We start from the raw sequence: 21,079 nt of genomic DNA on the forward strand, positions 1-21,079 counted from the left end.
AAGACATAACCAGAGCATATGATTCCTCTCTCTCTCTCCTACTCTTTTTCTTCTTTTCTCTTTAAGTTCATTTAAGCTTCTATAATACTCAAACCTCTTTGTCTCTTTCAGCTTCACACTCACACCCATCTATCCTCACTCACTGAAAAAGGGTCTTATTGAATTAAAAAAAGAAAAAAGAAAAAAGAAAAAAACCAGATTTGTTCATAGGGTTTCTTTGAAAATGTATATCTTGAATCTGCTCATCTAAGACTATTTTGCTGTACTCTTGAGTAAAAGAGTGATGGGGAAGAATGGGTTTGTTTTACTTCTCATCTTTATGGTTCTCTTTGGTGGTTTCTCATCAGCTTCAGCTAGTCCTCCTGCAAGTAAGTGTTATGCACTTTTCAAGCTTGAATTTTTATTTTTTTCTTATTATGAGCTTCAAGATCCCTTTAATTACAACCCAAAAATCCAATTTTTTTGCAGGAATTGTTCGTGGGGTTTTCTCCAATGCACTCGCTGCACTACTCAAATGGCTCTGGTCAATGAAAACTACAACCAAAACAGGTAAAAGATCGTAGATTGATTCCACATTATCTATCTTTTTTCAGTTTGTTAGTGGTTTTGATTAAAGGGTTTAATGGGTTTGGTTTTGCAGCTATTTCTGGTCGTCCCATGATGAAATTTGAGAGTGGATACACTGTGGAGACGGTTTTTGATGGAAGTAAGCTTGGGATCGAACCGTATTCGGTTGAGGTTTCGCCAAGTGGGGAGCTTCTGGTTTTGGATTCAGTTAACAGTAACATTTATAAGATCTCTTCTCCTTTATCTCTATGTAAGTGGGTCCATTATAACAGTTGTGAATCTTACTTAATTGGGTCTCATTTCTGCTTAAATTCTCACTTTTTGGCTGTTTTGCTGATTGTTCAAGTGTTATACTGAAATATCTGTGTTCTGGGTTGTAGTTATGAGCTTCAAAATTTCCTGAAATTTGACATTTTGGTTTTGGTTTTTGGATTAACCAAGATCTCTACTTCAATTTTTGAACTTGAGATCCTGATTTGCTTTTGTTTAGGAGAATATCAAATCTTCTTTTGAAAGTACATTGTGCCTTTTAGTTAAGTTTCTGTGAAACCCCACTCCATCTTTTTTGAAGTTTGTGATCTTTTTTTATTTTATTTTGGTACTTTTCTTTTGAAGCCAAGATTCTCAAGTCACCAACTTAATTTTTTCTTCAATTTATGATCTTTTTTTTTTCTTTTCTAATGTATATAATCTTATAGGAGATATGGTCTTCTTGTTCATTTGTAGCTAATAACCAATTTTATTTCTCCCAAATTTGTGGTCCTTTGAATTTCTACTGAAACCTGACCCCGATTGCAGAGTCTCCCAATTTTATTTTTTTATTTTATTTTAAAAGCATTGCCTAGTTATTGCTGATTGAAATGCAAGGCTAAAAATGCAGATAGCAGACCGAAGCTGGTTGCTGGTTCACCTGAAGGATACTCAGGACATGTGGATGGGAAGCCAAGAGAAGCAAGGATGAACCACCCAAAGGGGCTCACAATGGATGACAAAGGAAATATTTACATTGCAGACACCATGAACATGGTTATCAGGAAGATCAGTGATGCAGGTAAATCCAATTGGTATTCAACATTCACATCCCAAAAGAAGAAAACTTTCCTTGCATGTCAATGTGTTAGAAACCTAGAATGTATAGGATCTACTTGTTTTCTCTCTCTTTTCCTTTCCCCGTACTTTTTTTACCTGAGTTTCAAGTGGAGATTGGTTTTGACAACACCCTTAGAATCTTGACTCTATCATCTTGTTAATCAACCAACTACTCCAAAAGACTGATCTGTTAGAGAGAGGGAGAAATATGAATATAAGAGGGTCATGGGGCTTAGCTGGGGTATGGCATACCCAAGAGTGGAGGAAAATATACGCTCAACACTCCCCTTCACCCATAAAGGTGGAAGGAATCAAATCCGTCACCTATTCTAACCTAGCGCTCTGATACCTTAACCAACCAACCAACTACCCCGAAAGACCGATCTGTTGGAGAGGGAGAGAACTTTGAATATAAGAGGGTCACGGGGCTTAACTGGGGTATGACACACCCGAGAGTGGAGGAAAATGTACACTCAACACATCTTAGCCATCTTATGTTTGCATCTCTCAGATAAGAGATCATAATGGAGTTCCCATTTTTTATTTTTTGTTGTTGTTGTGGCAATAGATCTGAGTGTTGATATGTATCAAGTTTGCTTTTTGTAGGAGTTACAACAATTGCAGGAGGGAAGTGGGGACGAGGAGGGGGACATATCGATGGGCCAAGCGAAGACGCAAAGTTTTCAACTGATTTTGATGTATTTTTTGTAGGAAGCAGCTGTTCCCTCCTCGTCATAGACAGAGGAAACCAAGCAATCCGAGAGATCCAGCTCCAATTCGACGATTGTGCATACCAATATGGATCTGGTTTCCCTCTCGGTAAACCAAATTTGTCCTAAATTTTTTCCTTTTCATAGATTTTATTTGCAATATTGGAGATGAATCGGACATAGTCAACAAATTCTCCCACTTACTGAAAGGGTCATGATTAAATCATGACTTTTTTCCGTCCCAATCTAATCACGACAGTTTCTGTAAATCATGAATTTTACGAACTTCATGATCGCAAACTTTGCAATTAAATCGCTTAAAACAAAAGATGAAATTGTAGCACTAGTAAGAGAAGACGACTTCATGAATATGATGGTGACCATTTTATTGATGAAACTTTATATAAAAGGACGCAAATGAGGATGACATTGAATATTTTTATATCTTGAATAATACAAATCTTGATGTGTTGTGGACTTGTGGTTGCTTGTGGATGCAAGGATTATATCTATATGGAAATTTGGTGATTTTTTTGTGTGGTTTAATATGAGATTTGGTTATATAATATGAGTACACCTCCTAGTATGAACAATTACACAAACTTATCCCGATTTTTCCCCCCCAATTTTACCGAAATTTCCGAATTTTTCCCTTGTCGACTTATTCCCGAATCCCTACTTGATGACTATGGGATTGGATAAGTAATGTGTTACTCCAACTTCAGGGATTGCAGTGCTTGCCGCAGCTGGTTTCTTCGGTTACATGCTAGCATTGCTGCAACGCCGAGTGGGTTCAATATTGTCTTCCCAAAGTGTGAGTACCCAGTCTTGCTCTTACTCCCATTTGAGTTAAAGTCAACGAATTCTATTGAAGATCATGAAACATTAAAGATTCTATTGTCCATGTGCTCTTATAGGGTCCGAGAGCTCCTAGAAAAGCCGAGGTTTCATTCAATCCATATCAGAAGCCAATGAAATCATCGGTAAGGCCACCACTAATCCCAACTGAAGACGACGAACAAGGGAGGCAAGAAGAAAGCTTATTTTATTCATTAGGGAGGCTTTTCTACAACACGGGAGCAGCAACAGCAGAAATCATTGGAGGATTGTTTGGTTTTACAAAAAGGCCAGTGAACCATCAACATCAGAACCTCTACCCCCAACAACAGAAGCGGCCAGATTCTTGGCCATTGCAAGAAAGCTTTGTGATACCGGATGAAGATGAGCCCCCCACTATAGAAACCCGAACTCCAACCCCACGGAAGACTTATGCGTTTATGGCCAAAGACCCAGAGAAGACCCACCATTTCCGACAAAGTCAAAGTCAAAGTCGAGCTTATTATAGTGGGTGGGATGGTGATTTTCAGCATCAACAACAGCAACAACATCATCAACGGCATTATTCATCTGGAGCAAACACGTACTACGAGCAGAATTCTGAGACAACTAACGAGATTGTCTTTGGGGCAGTTCAAGAACAGGTTGGGCGGCGAGAAGCTGTGGTGATAAAGGCTGTTGACTATGGAGATCCAAAGTATGATCATCACAACATTCGCTCTCGAATCAATTATATGGGTTATTCTCATCATGGCTATTGATGATCGTTATTGTGTATGGAAGATAATTTTTTTTTTCTTTTTTCTTTTCCTCGTGTTAACTAGCCTTTAAAATTCAGAGTAGGGGAGGTATAAATATGGGTGTTTGTAGGGAAGCAGTTTTAGTGCTGGTTTTTGGTTGTTAGATTGAATGGATGTGTATTCTCCATTAAAGTCTCTCTTCATTTCTCTCCCTCTAGCATTTTATTGTCATCGAAACGTTAATTCTAGATCAACTGTATGAATCTTATTCCTCCATTCGATTCTGTATAGAACCATGTCTTTTGTTTAGTCAAGTATGTTCATATATGTTCTCACTACCTCATAATATAACTTTTGGTGTCCATGTGATTTCAGATTTCCACTGTTTGATCGATTGCACCTAGAAAACATAGTTTCAAAACTTGATTTTTGATTTTGGGGATGGATGGGAATGGTTCTGTGAGTAACTTTAGGTTAGGAGATGGCAAAATTGTGGATGAAATAACATTTTTCCTCCTTGGGTGGAAAATTGCTTCGGAAAATAAATGAATTCTAGGCAAGTCGCATTTTCTAAGGAAAAAAAAAAACAAATTTTCACTGATGTCATAGCCAGGGTCATAGATGCAATGTTCTTACCTATGATTCAGCCTTACAGTAATAAAAGTAACAATTATTGATTTACACTTTGTTTCGATTGAGAGAAGAGGAGGAATTCAGTTTCTCTCCACGTGTTTGGATTGACAGGAAAGAAATTATAAAAGATAACTTTGAAATTTTAAAATGTCTTAAAAGAGATTTAGGGACAGTTGAAATTATAAAATATTTTGGAACGTTTTCTCTCCAAATCTCTCCACTTTTGGAGAGAGAAAATTCATCATTTTTCTCTTCTCTTCTCTCCCCCACTTTGACAATCCAAACAAGAGAAATGCAGACATAAACAAAAACCATACAGCCTTGTGCATCTTTTGATGGTCTGAAAATTGCAAACTTATCCTCTGTTATTCAATCCTCCTCTGCCTCATTCATTGGGAGCATCACCTCTGAATCTTTGATAAAATAGTGGGTGGCCCCAACCCAACATTGATAAAAATCATGATTAAACAGAACAGGAGCTGGTCATCACCAGAATACAGACCATGTATGATTTTGCCCATGGAAAATCATCAGAAAACGACTTTCCTGGAAAAATATGAATTTTAGATATATATAATTGCATATTTTCCTCAAAAACAAATTCCTTCCCAAGGAAATTTCATCCTTGAGAGGAAAAACATTTTCCCACCGGCCCCTAGGAAAATGGTTTTCTAGCCTCCTAATGCTATTTTCTCAGTGACTCCCATACCCAAAACTAAAATCTAACTTATTTGACATTTTCCAAGGTGCGAACTTATGGGAAAAAAAATCATTTTCCTTGGGAATTCATTTTCCCAAGAAATCGGGGAAGATGACTAAAATACCCTCATTGATTGGGCTGCATCTCAAGGTATTGGAAGAGTCAATCTGCAAAACAGTCACTGGGCAGTGCAGTGATAAATCACACACAAACTCGAGAATGATAAACCAATTTTTACCCATTATTTGTACTTACATACACCATTCACCTACAAATAGATAAAAGAAGCTGAGTCAACATGGAAAGAAGTCTTCTTGCCTAACTTATCATTTTCTCTTGACTAAACCTGAACAACCCATCAAAGATCCCTCCAATGGGTGTCTCTGTGTAGCCAATTGAAGTTCGGTGAAACCCAAAATGTTAGCTTGTATCAAACCATCTATTCTTCCACGGCTACAAGTCGAAACATCATTCATCTCATAATTGTTCCCTTGCTTGAAATCTTTACTCGTCACTTCTGATGCATTTAGATCCCCATCAAAAGATAACAAATCCTTCAATTGGTCAGCAAATATCTGTTCTTTGGTTGTCTCATGGTTACTAGTGCTATCTGAATCAAGTAAAGAAAAAGGTTCCTTGTGCAAACTCCGATTTTCTACTTTATAGATCCTAAGCATAATAGATAGATGAGATAGGCTCATCCTAAAAAGCCTATCCATGAGTGAGTAAGTTGTTGAGTTAGCAATTGCGCTTCTGATGTCGGAGTAGACTATCGGCACTTGTCTCCCCAGATTGATTTGGCAATGCTTCCACGTCTTGCTGAACCTGTGGTCGCCGGAGACTTCCTGTCTACACAGTTTTTTGACTAGGTGTAAGTAGACCCATTTTCTTATGAACATAGAGAAACAAGAGATACTTACACAAGAGACTATAGATGGACGAGCTGCGAACCCAATGACCAAGCCAAGGACTAAGCATGAGATTCCCAACAAAGATGCTCCGGTCGATCCTAGCTCTGGAAACAAATCAAAATAAATACAATAGTATTTTCCTTTAGCATGTAAAATAAGACTAAAAAACAATGGTCTTGATCGACCAAGTTGACGACCCACAGAAATTAAATAAACTATTTGATTTTTATTTTATTTTATGGGTAAGCTGGACTTGAACCCACAGACTCAAAGTTGCTTTGCAATGTGTCAAACCAACCGAGCTATGGGTCTTAAGCCCAATTATTTGAGGTTATTCAACAAAAGACATGTAATTTTATGCAAATGAAATTGCTATCTCAACAAAGTAGGCTTGGAAGGTTGTAAATCTCATTTATATCATTTTCATGGATCATTGGTGACTGTTGGAACTGTCAAGTTCTGAATGTACGTCAATTGCAATGCTTCTAGCAAATGGACCAATAAATACCTATTCACAACAATAAAGTTTATAAAATTACTGAAATTCACCAGCATCATCAAAATATAAAACGAGACTGGGATAACTTGGTTTCTATGTGGATGTATGGGGTGGGGGGGGGGGGGGGAGACAACTTTTGGAGAGAGATTATTGATGTTTGGAAGCTCTGGCCATGGGTGATTTTCTAATATGATGAAATTATGCATGACATGGGTGAGTAGAAGGGTCCAATCATTCATTTTTCATTAGAAATCAAGCTCCAGATTCTGGAAGGATTTTTGTGCGCAGGGATTTCTCTTCTACTTATGCCTTGCCCACTCATAAGAGGCTACTATAATCCATCAGTCAAGACCAAATGCCAATTTCCTGGAATTCGGGTTTCAGAAAAAATGAATGATTGGGAAATATATAGCTCAACAATGTGAATTCATATCACAAGCTGATTTGTGTGGTGATGGAATTTGATGGTAAGTTGTCGATGAAGAAGTACCAAACCTAGGTAAGTGGGTAAGAGGTGAGGAGTGTTGTTCCCACATCCTAGGTTCAAACCCTCTTGAACTCACCTTCACCTTTCTGACCACTAACTCTTCACCTATAAAAAAAAATCTGTCATTGTTAGGAACAACTACACCTCTCCATTTCCAGTGAAGGTCTTGTGGAGAACCAAGTCCAATCCAGGTTGCATTTTTTGTTTGGACGGCTGTGCTAGATAAGAATAAGATCTTAATAACAGCTCATGAGTAGGGGTTTCAGAATCTTGAACATGTAGAAGAGGGAGCAGAGGAGGCTGTCGAGCACCTTCAAATCCATTGTGAATTTGCTAGAGAGGTGTGGGCTGATTTGAGTTTCTAAGTGCCTACCAATGCATTCAATCCGAAAGTCTGAAAGGAAACAGTAGATCGAATTTCATAATCAGCAGATGTGAATTCAGTGCTGGTTAAAAACCCAGTACCAGTACTAGGGTAGTTAAGGCTTTCCTTCGCAAGTCACAGCCACTACTTTAACGAAGCTGAAGGTTCTAAAAGATCTCGACCACTTTGTCAAGGTTTTTCCCATTTTCAATGCTATACGGGTATTTCAGAGAAAGATGGAGCCTTTCTGAATTGGAGTTTCTTCTGAAGATTAAGTCTATTCTATGCAAATGGGCTTCTCTTTTAAACAAATTTTATTTGCTTCTATAATTGTATTTAGATGGAAGGAGTGTTAGTAAACACTTTTTTGGTCCCATTACCTTTGGTTAGGCTATACCACTAGCCTTTCCCTCTTAGTTTTTTGATATGGTTTTGTTGTCCTCAGTGTAGTCAAGGTAAGCCTAGGGGTGGACTGAAGGAGCCTTAATGCATGTGAGGCGATGCAGTTTAAGTGGGACGCACCAAGGCGTGTGCCTTGACTACACCTCAGTCAAGGCCCAAGGTACACCAGGCGTGCACCTCACTAAAAATGAATTAATTTGTTTAAATAAGACACTAGTTTCATATTTGATTTTACAATCTTTTACATAAAAAATAAGATTTATTTGTAAAGTTCAAATTTTTACCATTAAAAATATTGAATTTTACATTTGGTGATTTTTACTCGGCCCAAACCCATTAGGACTTTTAGTTGACTTAGGCCCTATAAGAGTATAGGGCTAGTATAAGGTAGAGCCCACCTTTTTAGGATTTGGTTAGGGCTCAACCAAGCTTGACCTGAACTCACCCATTGATAGCGTTAGTTGTTGTTCTGTCGTAGCAACAACAATACATGTTGTTGGCATACTTCTACTTTCACTTCTTATTCTCCTTATTCCTCTCTGCTTTTTCCTCTACTATTTATCGTTCTTCTTCTTGGAGTGTTGAATTCTTTAACTTGTTTGTGAAAATTCACATTTATACATGTTATAATTGTAAATATCTAGAACCCACCTTTTACTATTTAATTTTTTAATATATAATTTTATTGTGCCTTACTTTACTCAAGCGTGTGCCTCACCTTGCGCCTCAGGCACTAGGAGACCTTTGCGCCTTTCACCCGTAACTACACTGTTTGTCCTTATTGCAGTAAAAAGTTTCCTTATTCACCCAAATCAGATCATTCAGAAACAAATTCTTCAATAAACTATGAGACTTTCACTTTGAAGTCAAGTCTTTAATCATTGAACAGAGGCTGCAGGCATGTCATGGATGAAGTGTTCCTGTTTCTTCTTTTTGATAGACTTCAAAGAGCATCCATACCAAATAAAGGTACAAGGAAAATTCAAATAATTTTTATGCTAAAATTGCCATTTTATATAAAACTGAAAGATTATAATTTAACATATTAATACTGCAGCAACATATAATAAAAGCTTACGTGGTTGAGAAGAATGACTAGCACAGTCCTGTGCTTTCAGATTCATCTGACGGACCAATCTATTGCCACGGTCAGAAATTAACAAGGCACATACTTCAGGAACAAAGACAAGTTCAAAATCCCCTGAAAATGATGCATTTTGTGCAGGCCCATCGACATTGCCTATCTTACGTGAGTTGCCTCCAGCAATTGTGGTCACACCTAAACATATATTAACAATAAAAAAAAGACTCAAAAGTTACGTACAAGTACAAGTGCGTGTCATGCACCTAACCAGAAGATGATCTTAGATTCTTTAAGGCTGATTCTTTTCAACCAAAACCTCACCAAGTAAGAAAAATAAATCATAGAAAACGAAGAAGAAAAGAATTACCCTATAGAATCATGGTTTTAAATCTCGACCGAGATGACTCGTTGGATGCGTCTCGGTACCATCCACCAACGAGACGGATAGACAAGTCCAACATGTCAGACGAGATTTAAAACCATGGTTCATTTTGTCTCATTGTTGAACAAGATGACTCAAACGTATTGGAAAACTCATCCAAGACGACTCGGTCTCGTTCATGGATGAGACGAGATGTTAAAATGAGTTTTAAAACCACGTATAGAATTGGACAAGGGATGAAATTCTGCTCCATAAAAAATGCTGCATCAGTTTAGCTACTAATCCCATCAGCAAACATACCCATTAATCCAGATTGAACCAGTCCCACTACCGCTAATATATCTAGATATATATAAACAGTTATCATAAAGACCATTGTTTTGAATATAACAGCCATTATAACAGTTTTTCCAAATGTTAATTTTGCATACATTTAAAAAAATAATCTTAAATTCCTTATAAAAAATAACAATAATCTCAAATTGGCAGAATAAATTAACATTTAATCATTTTTATTTATTGATATAGTCCAATGCAAATATTAGATTATTTGCCCAGAGATGGTATTCCGGATGAATGGCCATGGATGTTGTCTCTGGTTAGAGATGGCTTATAGAAATATGGTTTAAAAACACGTTCAAGGCAGAGATGACTCGGGTGAGTCATCCAACTCACATTGACTTGAAAATATTATTATTCTATAAAATAAATAATTTTTTAATTATTTAAATAGAATGATAATTTCTAAATTCTAACCCCCTTTTAATAAGGAAAAATTATAATTATGAGGTATAAATGTAATAATAAATAATTTAAAACCGAGTTAAACAATTTTGTTTTAAAACCAAGGAAAATTACCCAAATTGTAACAAAGCTACTTAATTTCTTCACTCAAAAAAAAAAAAAAACCAATATACAATTCGCACTTCAACGATCAAATTTCATTAATTAAAAAAAAAACAAAAATTTATACCTGACTTGCTGATCTTCCTTATAGCATGATTACTTTTATCCGCAACGTAAATATTCCCTTTCAGATCGACAGCAAAGCTTCGCGGATTATGAAACATGGCAGAACCCAAATCTCCATCGGAAAATCCAGCAGTGCCATTGCCAGAAATCCGATTTATCTCGCTATCTGTACCAAAAACAAACAAACCCTTTTCAACAAAAAAAAGAAACCCTAAAAATATATTGGGTCTGTTTGGAAACTTGGATTAAAATACTACCTTGGGAGATGGGGAAGGAGATGGCGTAGAAGATACTGTTGGGAGAATCGAGGATCAGAAAGTCCCACCGAGTCGAGGTAGGAGAGATGATGGGTTTATAGGGTCGTTTAACTTGTTTCCATCGAGTACTGTGGACACTGTGTACCCTTCCTCCATTAGAAGCTCGGCTGAGACTGGAAGGAAAATACATGAAAGAGTTGAGTTTTTTTTTTTTTTTTGGAAATTTATGTGAAAGTAAGGAGAAGCTCTGGTTTTAGTTTTTTCTATGGTAACTTACCTTTAAGTTGCGTTGAAGAATAGAGATTGAGAAAGAGAAAGAGAAGGAAAGATGAGAGTGAAAACGCCATGGAAATGAACTTCGCAGTGGAGACTGGTGTGTTCGTGTGAGGGACTGAGTGAGGGGTGACTTCTCTTTTTATTAAAGGGTGATTTAGATTAGGGAATATTTGAGGTGCCCCTATGTTTTTCAAATTGATGACATGGCCCCCTTGAACTTGGTCTTTCTTATAAATTAATGAAAAATTACCTAAATGCCCCGTTATTAAACATCTATTCAAGAACCTTTTATTTTGAGAGCTGCTATTGGCACTCCAACTTTTACTTATTACATTCCAATTAAAAATAAAGAAAATAAGTAAATGTTTGAGAATAAATAAAAGTTGGGGGGTGCCAATAGTGGATCTCTCTCGTATTTAGCTAGATTTTTATTTTTTGGATTTAAGATTTTACATGAGCCTAATAATAGTTGTAAACTACAACTGAAATTCCTTGAACCAAGTGTTATAATGTTTTTTAAGGTTGAGATCAATGGTGTATTTTAATCTTTAATTGGGATGTGATAAATAATTTAAGAAATTAGTGTCTAATAAGTACAAGTCAAACCCTTTCCTTACCAACAAAATAAGAATTTGAGTCTTACTAAGAGTCATTTTGCTCAAATGGATTACCACATCAGAAGTCCAACACCACAACCCTTTAAGTTCGATCGAAAAAACTCAGATTTAAAAAATTAAAAAAAAAAATCTTTGGATTAGATCCCAAGGTTTTGAAAATGGATGGGTACCGAACTTCCACATAACTCTCAAACTTAAAAATGAAATTCATCAAGAGGAAAAAACTTTTTTTTATAAAAAAAAAAAAAAAAAATTAGAGAATTTCATCCTCTACAACCCTGAAGAATTGAGTCATGTTTTTGGATACCAAGAGATTAGCCCAAGGACCCTTAGTGGGGGTAAAATTCTTACTAACTTAGTACGACTAGGAGGATTTTATTTATTCTACCAATAATTTGTCTACTTTAAGTTCTTCAACCTCCATGGTAAATTATTTTCTAATCTATTTTATCTTAAGAGTACCAACTTTCTGGTAAAATGACTATGGCTAAAAATCACTAACATGTCATGTTCCAACTTAGAATTGATTCATGGTCCTCATTAGAGACCATTGTGTTTGCGTCAACGATCCAACAAAGAGAAGTAGTAGTATTTTTCTTTTTATTATGAACAATACCCTTCGCCTACTCTCTCCTTATGTCCATTGATGTTCCTGCCCAGAGCGAAGAAAAGGTGAATAAGCATCGCTAAAGCAACATGAGCAAGTTATTATTGCTTCGTAATAATAAAGCAAGATAACATTTTGCACCCACATGGGTAAAAAGGTCACTTGTTGTGTGGGATTGGAAGCATGTAATCTATTCTTTCCAACAACACTTTAATCCTTCATAATATAAAAAAATTATCTTGATTTTTTTTAAACATAAAACTTTGTCAATCTTTAACTCCTTAGAAAATTGTATCTTGTTTAATAGGTTGGAAGAGGACACAAAAATATGTACCACAGAGGTTGATGATGATAGGTTTTGGAAAGAATAATCAAGGCTTTTTTTGAAACATGTTGAACATCGTGGTATTTAGGTCATTATCTTTAGTCTATTTGTAGAAGACCGAGGTCAAGGGGGGCATGTATCATTTTGAAAGAAAAGGGATGGATGTCTCAAATATTCACAAAAATGTAGAGGCGTAAGAAAATCAATTGGGGAATAGAGAAGTTTTGATGTAACTCAGTGTGTGTGATGGTTTATATCAATTGGTGCAGACCGTTAATCAAGAACAAAACTGTGCTAATGCAAGAGGTGGCCCACAACTAAACAATCCTTAATGTGGGTCCCACTACAGCGAATTTATTTCGATACTTTGTTTCAAAGGAAAAAAAAAAAAAAGAGGCTAGAATCTGATGATTCTCTCCACATCCTCTCATTAGGTATTTTACTTGCCAGCAAAGTCACCACCAAAGTAGCATTAAAAAAATGAGTCGTCCTAGAGTGACTCAATTGTTCCTCGTATCACAACTTGAGGTGAAAGTTCTTAGGAATCATAAATGCTTTTTGACTTGTATCACGATGAAAAACATCTATGGTTCCTACACATTTTCACATCATTATGTGCGATCGTGATGGAGTGACCTCAAACCTCATATCGCAATTCTTGACATGAAAGTTAAAAAAAAAACATCTATGATTCCGTCCACTTTCATGTCAAGAGGTTCTAGTGTGAGGTCACTTTAACATTATTCAATTGGTAATATTAGGTTTACCCCCTTAGATGTATGATTAGGTTACTCCTTGATTGTACGTTAAGGTTGTGTTTTCTTGATCAAATTTTGATTTTATATCAAAATGCTCTTTAAATAATTAAATTATTAGATTAATGTTTAAAAAAAATCAAAAATTCATAATTTAATCATCGAGAAAAAGCATCTTTGACTTACGGTTAGGAGGATAAACTTAATATTGTATTTTGCAAGAAGGTAAACCTAATATTAGGATTGCAAAAATGTTATCAAACACATGATTAGATTTAAAATAATTCTTTGATCAAAAACAAAATATACTACATTTAAAAACGAAAAGAGAAAATGATGCTAAAAAAAAATCATTTAGAGAGGGATTGAAAAAGAGAGTTGCTATTGCCACTCTAATTTTTACCAACGCCACACCAACTATGTGTATTTCTTGTATGATTTTTATAGAACTTCGTGTGGCATTAGTAAGAGTTGATGTGGCAATAGCAACTCTTTAAAAAATCGCCACAACCGAAAAAAAAAAAAATGAGATGCTATTACCACGTCAACCTTAGTTTAGGGCTATCAACGGATAGGTATCCGATTGGATACTGCTATATCCGAATTCGAATTCGAAAAAAAAAGTACTATCCGAATTCGAATTCGAATCCGATCGGATATCTCTATCAAACATTCGAATTCGAATCCGAAAATATATATCGGATATCCGATAATATTCGATCGATCGAAATTCGCACAGTCAAAACCCACGGATTTCATCTGAAAAATCACTCCGGAGGGTTTAGATCGTAGAGAGAGAGAGAGAGAGAGAGAGAGAGAGAGAGAGAGAGAGAGAGAGAGAGAGAGAGAGAGAGAGAGAGAGAGAGAGTATGTACCTGAATGCTCGCCGGTCGGAGTAGACGTGTCGGAGTTTGCACAGTTGAACTTGAAACCCACATATTTCCTTCAAAAAACCACTCCGATTGGTTCAAATCGGGGAGAGAGAGAGATAGTAGGTACCTAATGCTCACCGGCCGGAGAAAATTGTGCTAACGGAGTTCAATCAAATGGAAACCCACCACCATTAACGTCGTCTGGTGTTTAGAGATGAATGTCGTTTTAAGAAGATAAAGATTTGAAACACGTTTTGTTGTATAACACGAATACATAGACTATATATTTACATATATAAGGTTTTGTTGTAAAACATAAATATATAATATATGTATTATTATCGGAGCGGATATTATCGATTCGGATATTGCGATATCCGAATTCGTATCCGAAACTCATTCGAATGTTAAAATGACATCCGAATCCGAAAATTTCGGATAATATTCGATTTTTCGAATTCGAAATTGAATTCGGATTTCGGCTATCCATTGACACCCCTACCTTAGTTATTGCCTCACCAACTCTCGTGTAAATGATCAAAGAATTACACACAATTGGGGTAGCGTTAGCAAAAGTTAGTGTGGCAATAGAATCTCTCACTATTTCATTTATTATTAGAGTTGGCAGAACCCTAAAAAGCCCTTGTTTCTTAGTCCCTAAGAAACCTAGGAAGTGGGATTGATTTGAAAATGCATCAAAATCAAACTTTTTTCTAAGTGGGCCCTATAGGTCACGGAGTTCGCTAATAGACAAGATGAGTTGAATCTTTCCTGTCTCCTGCACTGCATTATTACCTTCTTCACTCTTTAACACTCTCCACTCTCCACTCTCCACTCTCCACTTTCGAGAGTGAGTTTGGTGATCGCCATAGCTAGTCTCTAATATCGAACCAAAAACATGAGGCTTCGGTTACTATTGTTCGTTTTTGCAATTGCCTCCCTTCTTTCTCAGGTAAATTAATAGCATCCCCTCATCTCCTTCACACTCTCGAAACCCTAGCCCTAATCTCTCTCTGCGCGTTTGTGTGAGTGTGTGCAGGGATTAGGCGATGAGCTCTCCAAAACATCGTCTCCGTTCTCAATCGCTCTCGAAACTCTTCAGAATCTAATCGGGTAAGTCTTCTTCTTTGCATCTCAATCTCATAGAATCCCTAACCCTATCCCTAATTCCTTACCCTTTGTATTTCTTCTTTGTAGTTATGATTTCCAGAACATTGGCCTTCTTCGTCGCGCCATGACTCACTCCTCTTTTTCTGGTGAGAACAATAGAGTTTTGAGCATTTTAGGCTTAAACGTAATCGAAACTTCAGTCTCCCTCAGCTGTCTCGAACAAAACATCGAGATTTCACCTAAAGATCTGAACCGTTGGATCAAGAAGGTTTCTGAAGTCGATTCCTGTGCTGTGGATGCGTTGCGATTAGGGTTGGAGAAGGTTGTTAGGGTTTCTGCTAAGATGAATTCTACGACTCCAGCTGTTGTTTGCAGTGCTTTTCGGGCAATATTTGGCGCTATTGCTCTCGATACTGGTAAAATCGATGATGCAGGAACTGTGTTTTGGAAGGTCAGTCATGGTGGCAGCAAAGGCGGGGACAGAGCTTTTTACCTGTAAATAGGTGGTTGTTTGGCTACACGGAAAGGTTTTTTTTCCTGATACTTAAACTGGTTTTGTTTATATTCTGTGTGGAACTATGGATTAGTGTGTCCTTAATTAGACTATTTTCTGGGTGCTTGCTTTCTTACCATCTAATTAGAACAAATTTATGACAGATAATAGCATTCTTGTACAGGATAGGATTTACTACCTAATTGGAATTTTTGTTTACTAGTATATTCATGTTATGTGGCATTGCTTGTCAAAGTAAAATCCATTAACCTCTTGGTGATCCTAGATTAAAAATCTGCTTGATTGGTGATTCGTAATTGTGAGCGATAGTCCCACATCACTTGGGTATCATGACCTTGGGCTCTATATAAACCCATGGCAATTCTCACCCTACAAGCTGATTTTGTAAGGATGAGTTAGGCCCATGGGCTTCTACATGGTATCAAAGCGGGTAACCATAGGGATGTAGGAGACACGTTACACTTGAGGGGGAATGTGAGCGATGGTACCACATCTAGTCCCACATCGCCTGAGTATCCTGACCTTGGGCTATATATAAACTTGAGGCAATCCTCACCTTACAAGCCAGTTTTGTGAGGATGAGTTAGGCCCATGGACTTCTACAGTGACCATTTGGTTGTACCCAAAAGAGTGACTGAATCCGAGTTTTTTTGGATTTTTTTCCAATTGTTTTGTATTATGGCATATTTGGTGGACAATCCGGAGCATGGAACTCATCGTCTAAATTAAATATAATATCTAGGATCCATTGTTAATTTGTTATATAACTATAACTAATTCTTAAATATAAATTAAAATTAATATATAATTATGTAGGGAAAAAAAGATTACCCCTGTCTTTGATTCTTGCAAAAAGTTTCAAATTTGGGAGGTTTTCTCAGATCAAGACCATCTGATGATCAAATTTGGAAGAATAAATTGAAAAGTAGTTTACTTGTGCCCTTTTCCCCCCTTTCCCCCCCATATTTATAGTGAGGAGAATTTTAATTTCCTTAGGATCCTTCTATCTTTATCATCTTAATTCATATAGAATTGTAACTCTGTTTTATTTCTTTTACTTTCAATCTTAATCAGGGAATACCATCGTAATGAGTTTCTTGATCAAACTAGGGATTCTTCTATCAAGGTTCTCGCATTAATCCATTGTCATTTCTTTATCTTTCTGTAACTATAAAGATCACTCGGCCATATTTAGCCGAGTGATTTAACACTGCCATGTGTCACTATACTTGAGTCCTATTTTGAACTCAGGGAGCTAATAAATGGGGTTCTCGGCTGGGATAACTCATCCATCAATTGAACTACACTAACTCTTAGCACTATACGTGTTCGTTTGGCTCACTTTTCTCATGCATTAGTGGACGCATGGTCTCATCCCATTGATAGTTAGACACACCCACAAATTAATAGTTAGACTATACATTATAAAAACAATGTACCAACCTTTAATCGACATGCGAGTGTAGAGGTTGATGAGAATTCTGAGCTTTGTTGTCTGTGTGTTCTAGAGTTGGGTCAGGATGCAGTCCCATGGCCTTTTATTCTCCTCTATCAGAAGAGTGATCAAATCCAAAGGTTAGAAACCAACTTGAACAATGTTTGGGCTTGGACCAACTCTACCTAAGTTGGGCTTTGGTTTCTAAACTTAATTGGTTCATTGGCCCATGTTTTTTATTTTTTCCTCCCTTATCAAAAGAGTGATCAAATCCAATGGCTAGGTGCTCAAATCTAATGTTTCTTGGACAAAATGTTCATGATTTAATGGGACTCAAGTAAATAAGGCATTTATAGAGGATTGGTTTCTATATTTTTAATTTCAAATGCTTATTGTGGGGAAGATTGGGTCCTTCCCCACACCCTGAAATACGCGACCATTGACTGTTAGGGGACACCTGAAAACATTTCAATAATTAAGTCAGTTATCAATTAGACAATGTAATGTGTCTTACTTGGCAAATGTGTGTTACACACTGCGATTCACACTGCGCTGTCGTAGAGGTGTGCACAGAACCACAGATGAATCGAACAATATATTTGAAATTTTTTAGTATTCCCACCAACCTGAAGCCTGAGGTTGTTACCTCACAAGTGCATTTACATTCATGATTCATTTGTGGATTAGATGATCTATGCATATTTACCCTCAATGAAGAACTATTATGTATTTACATTCATGATTCATCTGTAGATTAGATGATCTATGTAATTTTCTTGCAATCACTACATATAGATTGTCAGTTTTGGGTAAAAACTGTCTAATAATACACCCTATAAAATTGAATTATATGATAAGATCCCTCTGGTTTGCTGTTATTACCATGAACTCATCCCATGTTTAAAATACCAAGAATCGAACCATCCACAAAAATGCTTAGTCCATAAAAACCATTACGGCATAATCTTTCTCCCTTTCATCAACAAGAATCTGATTCTTGCATTTGTGAATGAAGGACAGCTAGGACTGTTTTGAACAAGAAAATTACAATTTTTTTTTTCATGAATGGTCACTCTTCCATGAATTTATAGACAAAACCTTCTCTTCTCTTTTGTAGTTTGGTAGATGGATAAATATGAGAAATTAAAGGAGAGAATAGGAACCCCGAGGGGGTGGCTCAATGGTAATTTTGGATCCAATAAGCAGTGAGAGTCGGTAGGTTGTGACTTTGATACCCAGTATGAGTGGTATTTCCTCGAGGCCACCGGTCCCCCTAGTTGGATGTAAGTTCGGACACCCCGTCAAAAAAAGAAAAAAGAAAAAAAAGATGGAGATGAGAGAATAGGGGATGAAGAATAAATAAAGGCCGAAGGAGATTGATTGATGGAAATAAAATCAATTAGTTGAACAGAGAGAAGAAAGGTTGTGGTAGGAAGGCCTTATTGGATATGCATTTGATAATGTTTAATCTAATTTCGATTGGCCATCTTGTTTTAGATTTAAATTATTTTTATAAAAATGTTAATGTTTTGTGCTAAAGAAATATGCCTTTTTTATAAGTCTTAAAATGTTGGGTTACCAAACTTTAATTATAAAAAAATATAAGGAAAGAAAAGAAAGCAAGCAAAGTTTTAAATTTAAATTGCAGTCAATTTTTATAAAGGAATAATGGTAGGTAAGTTTTAAATTTCAACTGCACAATTACAATGCAAGCAATTTTTATGGAAAAAGAATGAGAGTAGACTTTTAAAATGCACAATGAAACAGTTTAATATAAATTGAAGGCTCTAAAAAGACAAGAATTAGTTAGAAATTGATATTCAATTTGGATTTATGTTGCCAACCTTCATCTTTGGGATAAGGCATAGAGGAAAATATTGACAATTGACAATTAATGATGACAACGACAACAATGATTAGAAAATAAATAACCATGTTTAGAGCAAAAAAAAAAAAAAAAAATTCTAACAAAACAAAAAAAATAATCCGATTGAATCATATAAAATTTAATATCGACGATCTACATCACAAAGAACTATATGAATTGTTTTTTTATGATTTACATTTAAGCATCCTTTCCTCTATACTTTTTTCAATGAGAAGGATGCCTGAAAATTGAGTATTGTATCATGTAACATATTTGTATTGCACTATAGGCAGCAGTCTAAATCTCAAAGAATCCGGCGAGCATGACTAGAGTCATCAGTGGTGATTGCCAGTGATGACTGAATGTCCCTCTCCAGGGCTCGGGCCAGAGTTCTTGATTCCACCAATAGTGTGAACTTGGCCGGCCCCATGACCCTTTCCTCCGGGGCTTGGTCCCGACTTCATGATCGCTCCTAGAGATAGATCGAATTCATAAATATCTCCTCCTAAAAGTCTCTCACCCTTCAAAATATTTATCGGGCGGGCTTGTAGGGATGAGAAGAACAAGATGGAATTCAAGAAGAAAAGAAAGAGTAAGAAGTTGACAGAGTTGAGTACTCTAGCCATGAATATAGTATGGTTTGTAGCCTTAAAAATGCTCTCTTTTTCTGTGGAGAAGTTAGGATACAAAGATGGTTGGGTTGGGTTTGTATTTATAGTAGTAGATGACGTTTTTGTTTGACTATGAAACCTAGGAAGAATGCCTGTTCAAACACGTGAGAGTTAGTGTGATGAACCATCCTGGGAGATTCATCTGGAGAGAGAGATCCGTGTTTGAAGGTTTTGGGTGGAGAGAAGAAAAAGAAAAAATGTGTTTTGGGGTGGAAACTTGGAGAATAGTTTTTGAATTTTGGGGTCGTCTACCATGCAAGCTTTGAAGAGTGAGGGAACAAAGACCATGGAATTTGATTTTCCATTTTTGAATTTTTCTTTGACCAGTTTTTCCTACTTTATTAAGTCATTTTTGAGGACTTCATTTACTATCATGTTTTCACATTTATATTGCATCTTCATGTACAAAACATGGGTGCTGCTGACACTATGTAGGTTATTATGGTGCACATGGTGCAATCCTTCTTACTAATATGTCAATCTAGACCATTTATTTGGTGGACCCACCTCTTTGATGATCGAAATCGAAATCAAACGAAAAATGGGTTGCACAAAACTTGTGTGTTTTTCAATGAAATCGAATCTTAGAAAAAAGTACCCATTTTTGGGGAAACGTTTTTTTTTCCCATCTCAGCATGATTGATGGAGAGCCTCAAACATTAATAAGCAAATGTTCCCCATTGGATCATCACGAAAATAATAGTTTTAAAACTCGGCAAATCGAGTCAACTCAAAAAATATCTGAGCCAACTAAAAAAATGCATCGAGTGGAATGAGAAACTTTACACAGTTATTTGCTTATAATATGATAGTGAAGAAAAAAAAAATACTAAAAAAATAAAAAATTATGTTATTTAAATAAAAATAATAATTTTAAACTGTTTATGTAATTAATATATCTTTACTTGAGTCATCTGACTCAACTTGCAAGTTTTAAAACCATGCCTTGACTAATTACTGCCAAAATATATATATATATATATATGGAGTGACACAAAGGGAGACACAAGGGTGAGAAAAACTCGTGGTGTTGTGCACATTATCGTAGATACTTTTTCACGAGATACGAGTAAAAAATATCTACGATTACGTGTGTGCCACCACATCATTTTTTTGTGTCTCCGTTTATCATTTCAGCATTTTCCATATATATATATATATTCGACCTACCTGTTCAACAAATTTATGTATGATCAAATATTTGACTTTGACTTGAAAGATCTTTAGTCAATGGAGGCTGTATCTCGTGTTGGGCTGTTAGATATCTAAAAGATTGAACGCTTCAACCATGTAATCACCATGACAACAACAGTAACTAATATTATAATATTTAAAACTAAGCAAAGAAAGAAGCTGTTTTAAGTTTCTAATTAAGTTGATCAACCAACCCTCAATA

The 21,079-nt window shown here is 36.2% G+C and overlaps 3 protein-coding genes across 3 annotated transcripts; 2 read left to right on the forward strand and 1 right to left on the reverse strand.

Moving 5' to 3' along the window:
* On the forward strand, positions 1–4,270 carry LOC147401115 (NHL domain-containing protein). The gene is made up of 7 exons (XM_086442261.1): positions 1–368; positions 469–549; positions 641–817; positions 1,448–1,618; positions 2,263–2,475; positions 3,092–3,180; positions 3,284–4,270. The coding sequence occupies exons 1-7, from the start codon at positions 284–286 to the stop codon at positions 3,962–3,964; spliced, it is 1,497 nt and encodes a 498-aa protein (XP_086298387.1). The 5' UTR covers positions 1–283; the 3' UTR covers positions 3,965–4,270.
* Positions 4,271–5,496: 1,226 nt separating this feature from the next.
* LOC147401116 (NHL domain-containing protein) lies at positions 5,497–10,981 on the reverse strand. Its single transcript, XM_086441670.1, is given in 7 exon segments — positions 5,497–6,121; positions 6,197–6,291; positions 9,018–9,218; positions 10,379–10,543; positions 10,635–10,737; positions 10,740–10,807; positions 10,912–10,981. Coding segments are annotated over 7 exon segments (1,221 nt in total). The 3' UTR covers positions 5,497–5,602.
* Positions 10,982–14,871: 3,890 nt separating this feature from the next.
* On the forward strand, positions 14,872–15,914 carry NFD2 (Ribonuclease III family protein). Its single transcript, XM_086442263.1, has 3 exons — positions 14,872–15,038; positions 15,126–15,199; positions 15,284–15,914. Exons 1-3 carry the CDS (start codon positions 14,985–14,987, stop codon positions 15,693–15,695), a joined length of 540 nt encoding a protein of 179 aa, XP_086298389.1. The 5' UTR covers positions 14,872–14,984; the 3' UTR covers positions 15,696–15,914.
* The last annotated feature ends 5,165 nt before the right edge of the window (positions 15,915–21,079 follow it).

This window comes from Akebia trifoliata, chromosome 5 (genome assembly GCF_017979445.1).
Source record: "Akebia trifoliata isolate Shusen 1 chromosome 5, ASM1797944v1, whole genome shotgun sequence".
NCBI lineage: Eukaryota > Viridiplantae > Streptophyta > Magnoliopsida > Ranunculales > Lardizabalaceae > Akebia > Akebia trifoliata.

What these genes read in the sequence shown, in the direction of transcription:
- LOC147401115 (XM_086442261.1), top strand. Translation starts at nt 284, where the DNA reads ATGGGGAAGAATGGGTTTGTTTTACTTCTCATCTTTATGGTTCTCTTT. An exon ending in CTCTTCTCCTTTATCTCTAT is followed by an intron (nt 818 to 1,447) that starts GTAAGTGGGTCC and finishes CTAAAAATGCAG; the next exon opens with ATAGCAGACCGAAGCTGGTT. An exon ending in CAATATTGTCTTCCCAAAGT is followed by an intron (nt 3,181 to 3,283) that starts GTGAGTACCCAG and finishes GTGCTCTTATAG; the next exon opens with GGTCCGAGAGCTCCTAGAAA.
- NFD2 (XM_086442263.1), top strand. Translation starts at nt 14,985, where the DNA reads ATGAGGCTTCGGTTACTATTGTTCGTTTTTGCAATTGCCTCCCTTCTT. An exon ending in TTGCCTCCCTTCTTTCTCAG is followed by an intron (nt 15,039 to 15,125) that starts GTAAATTAATAG and finishes GAGTGTGTGCAG; the next exon opens with GGATTAGGCGATGAGCTCTC. An exon ending in ACTCTTCAGAATCTAATCGG is followed by an intron (nt 15,200 to 15,283) that starts GTAAGTCTTCTT and finishes TCTTCTTTGTAG; the next exon opens with TTATGATTTCCAGAACATTG.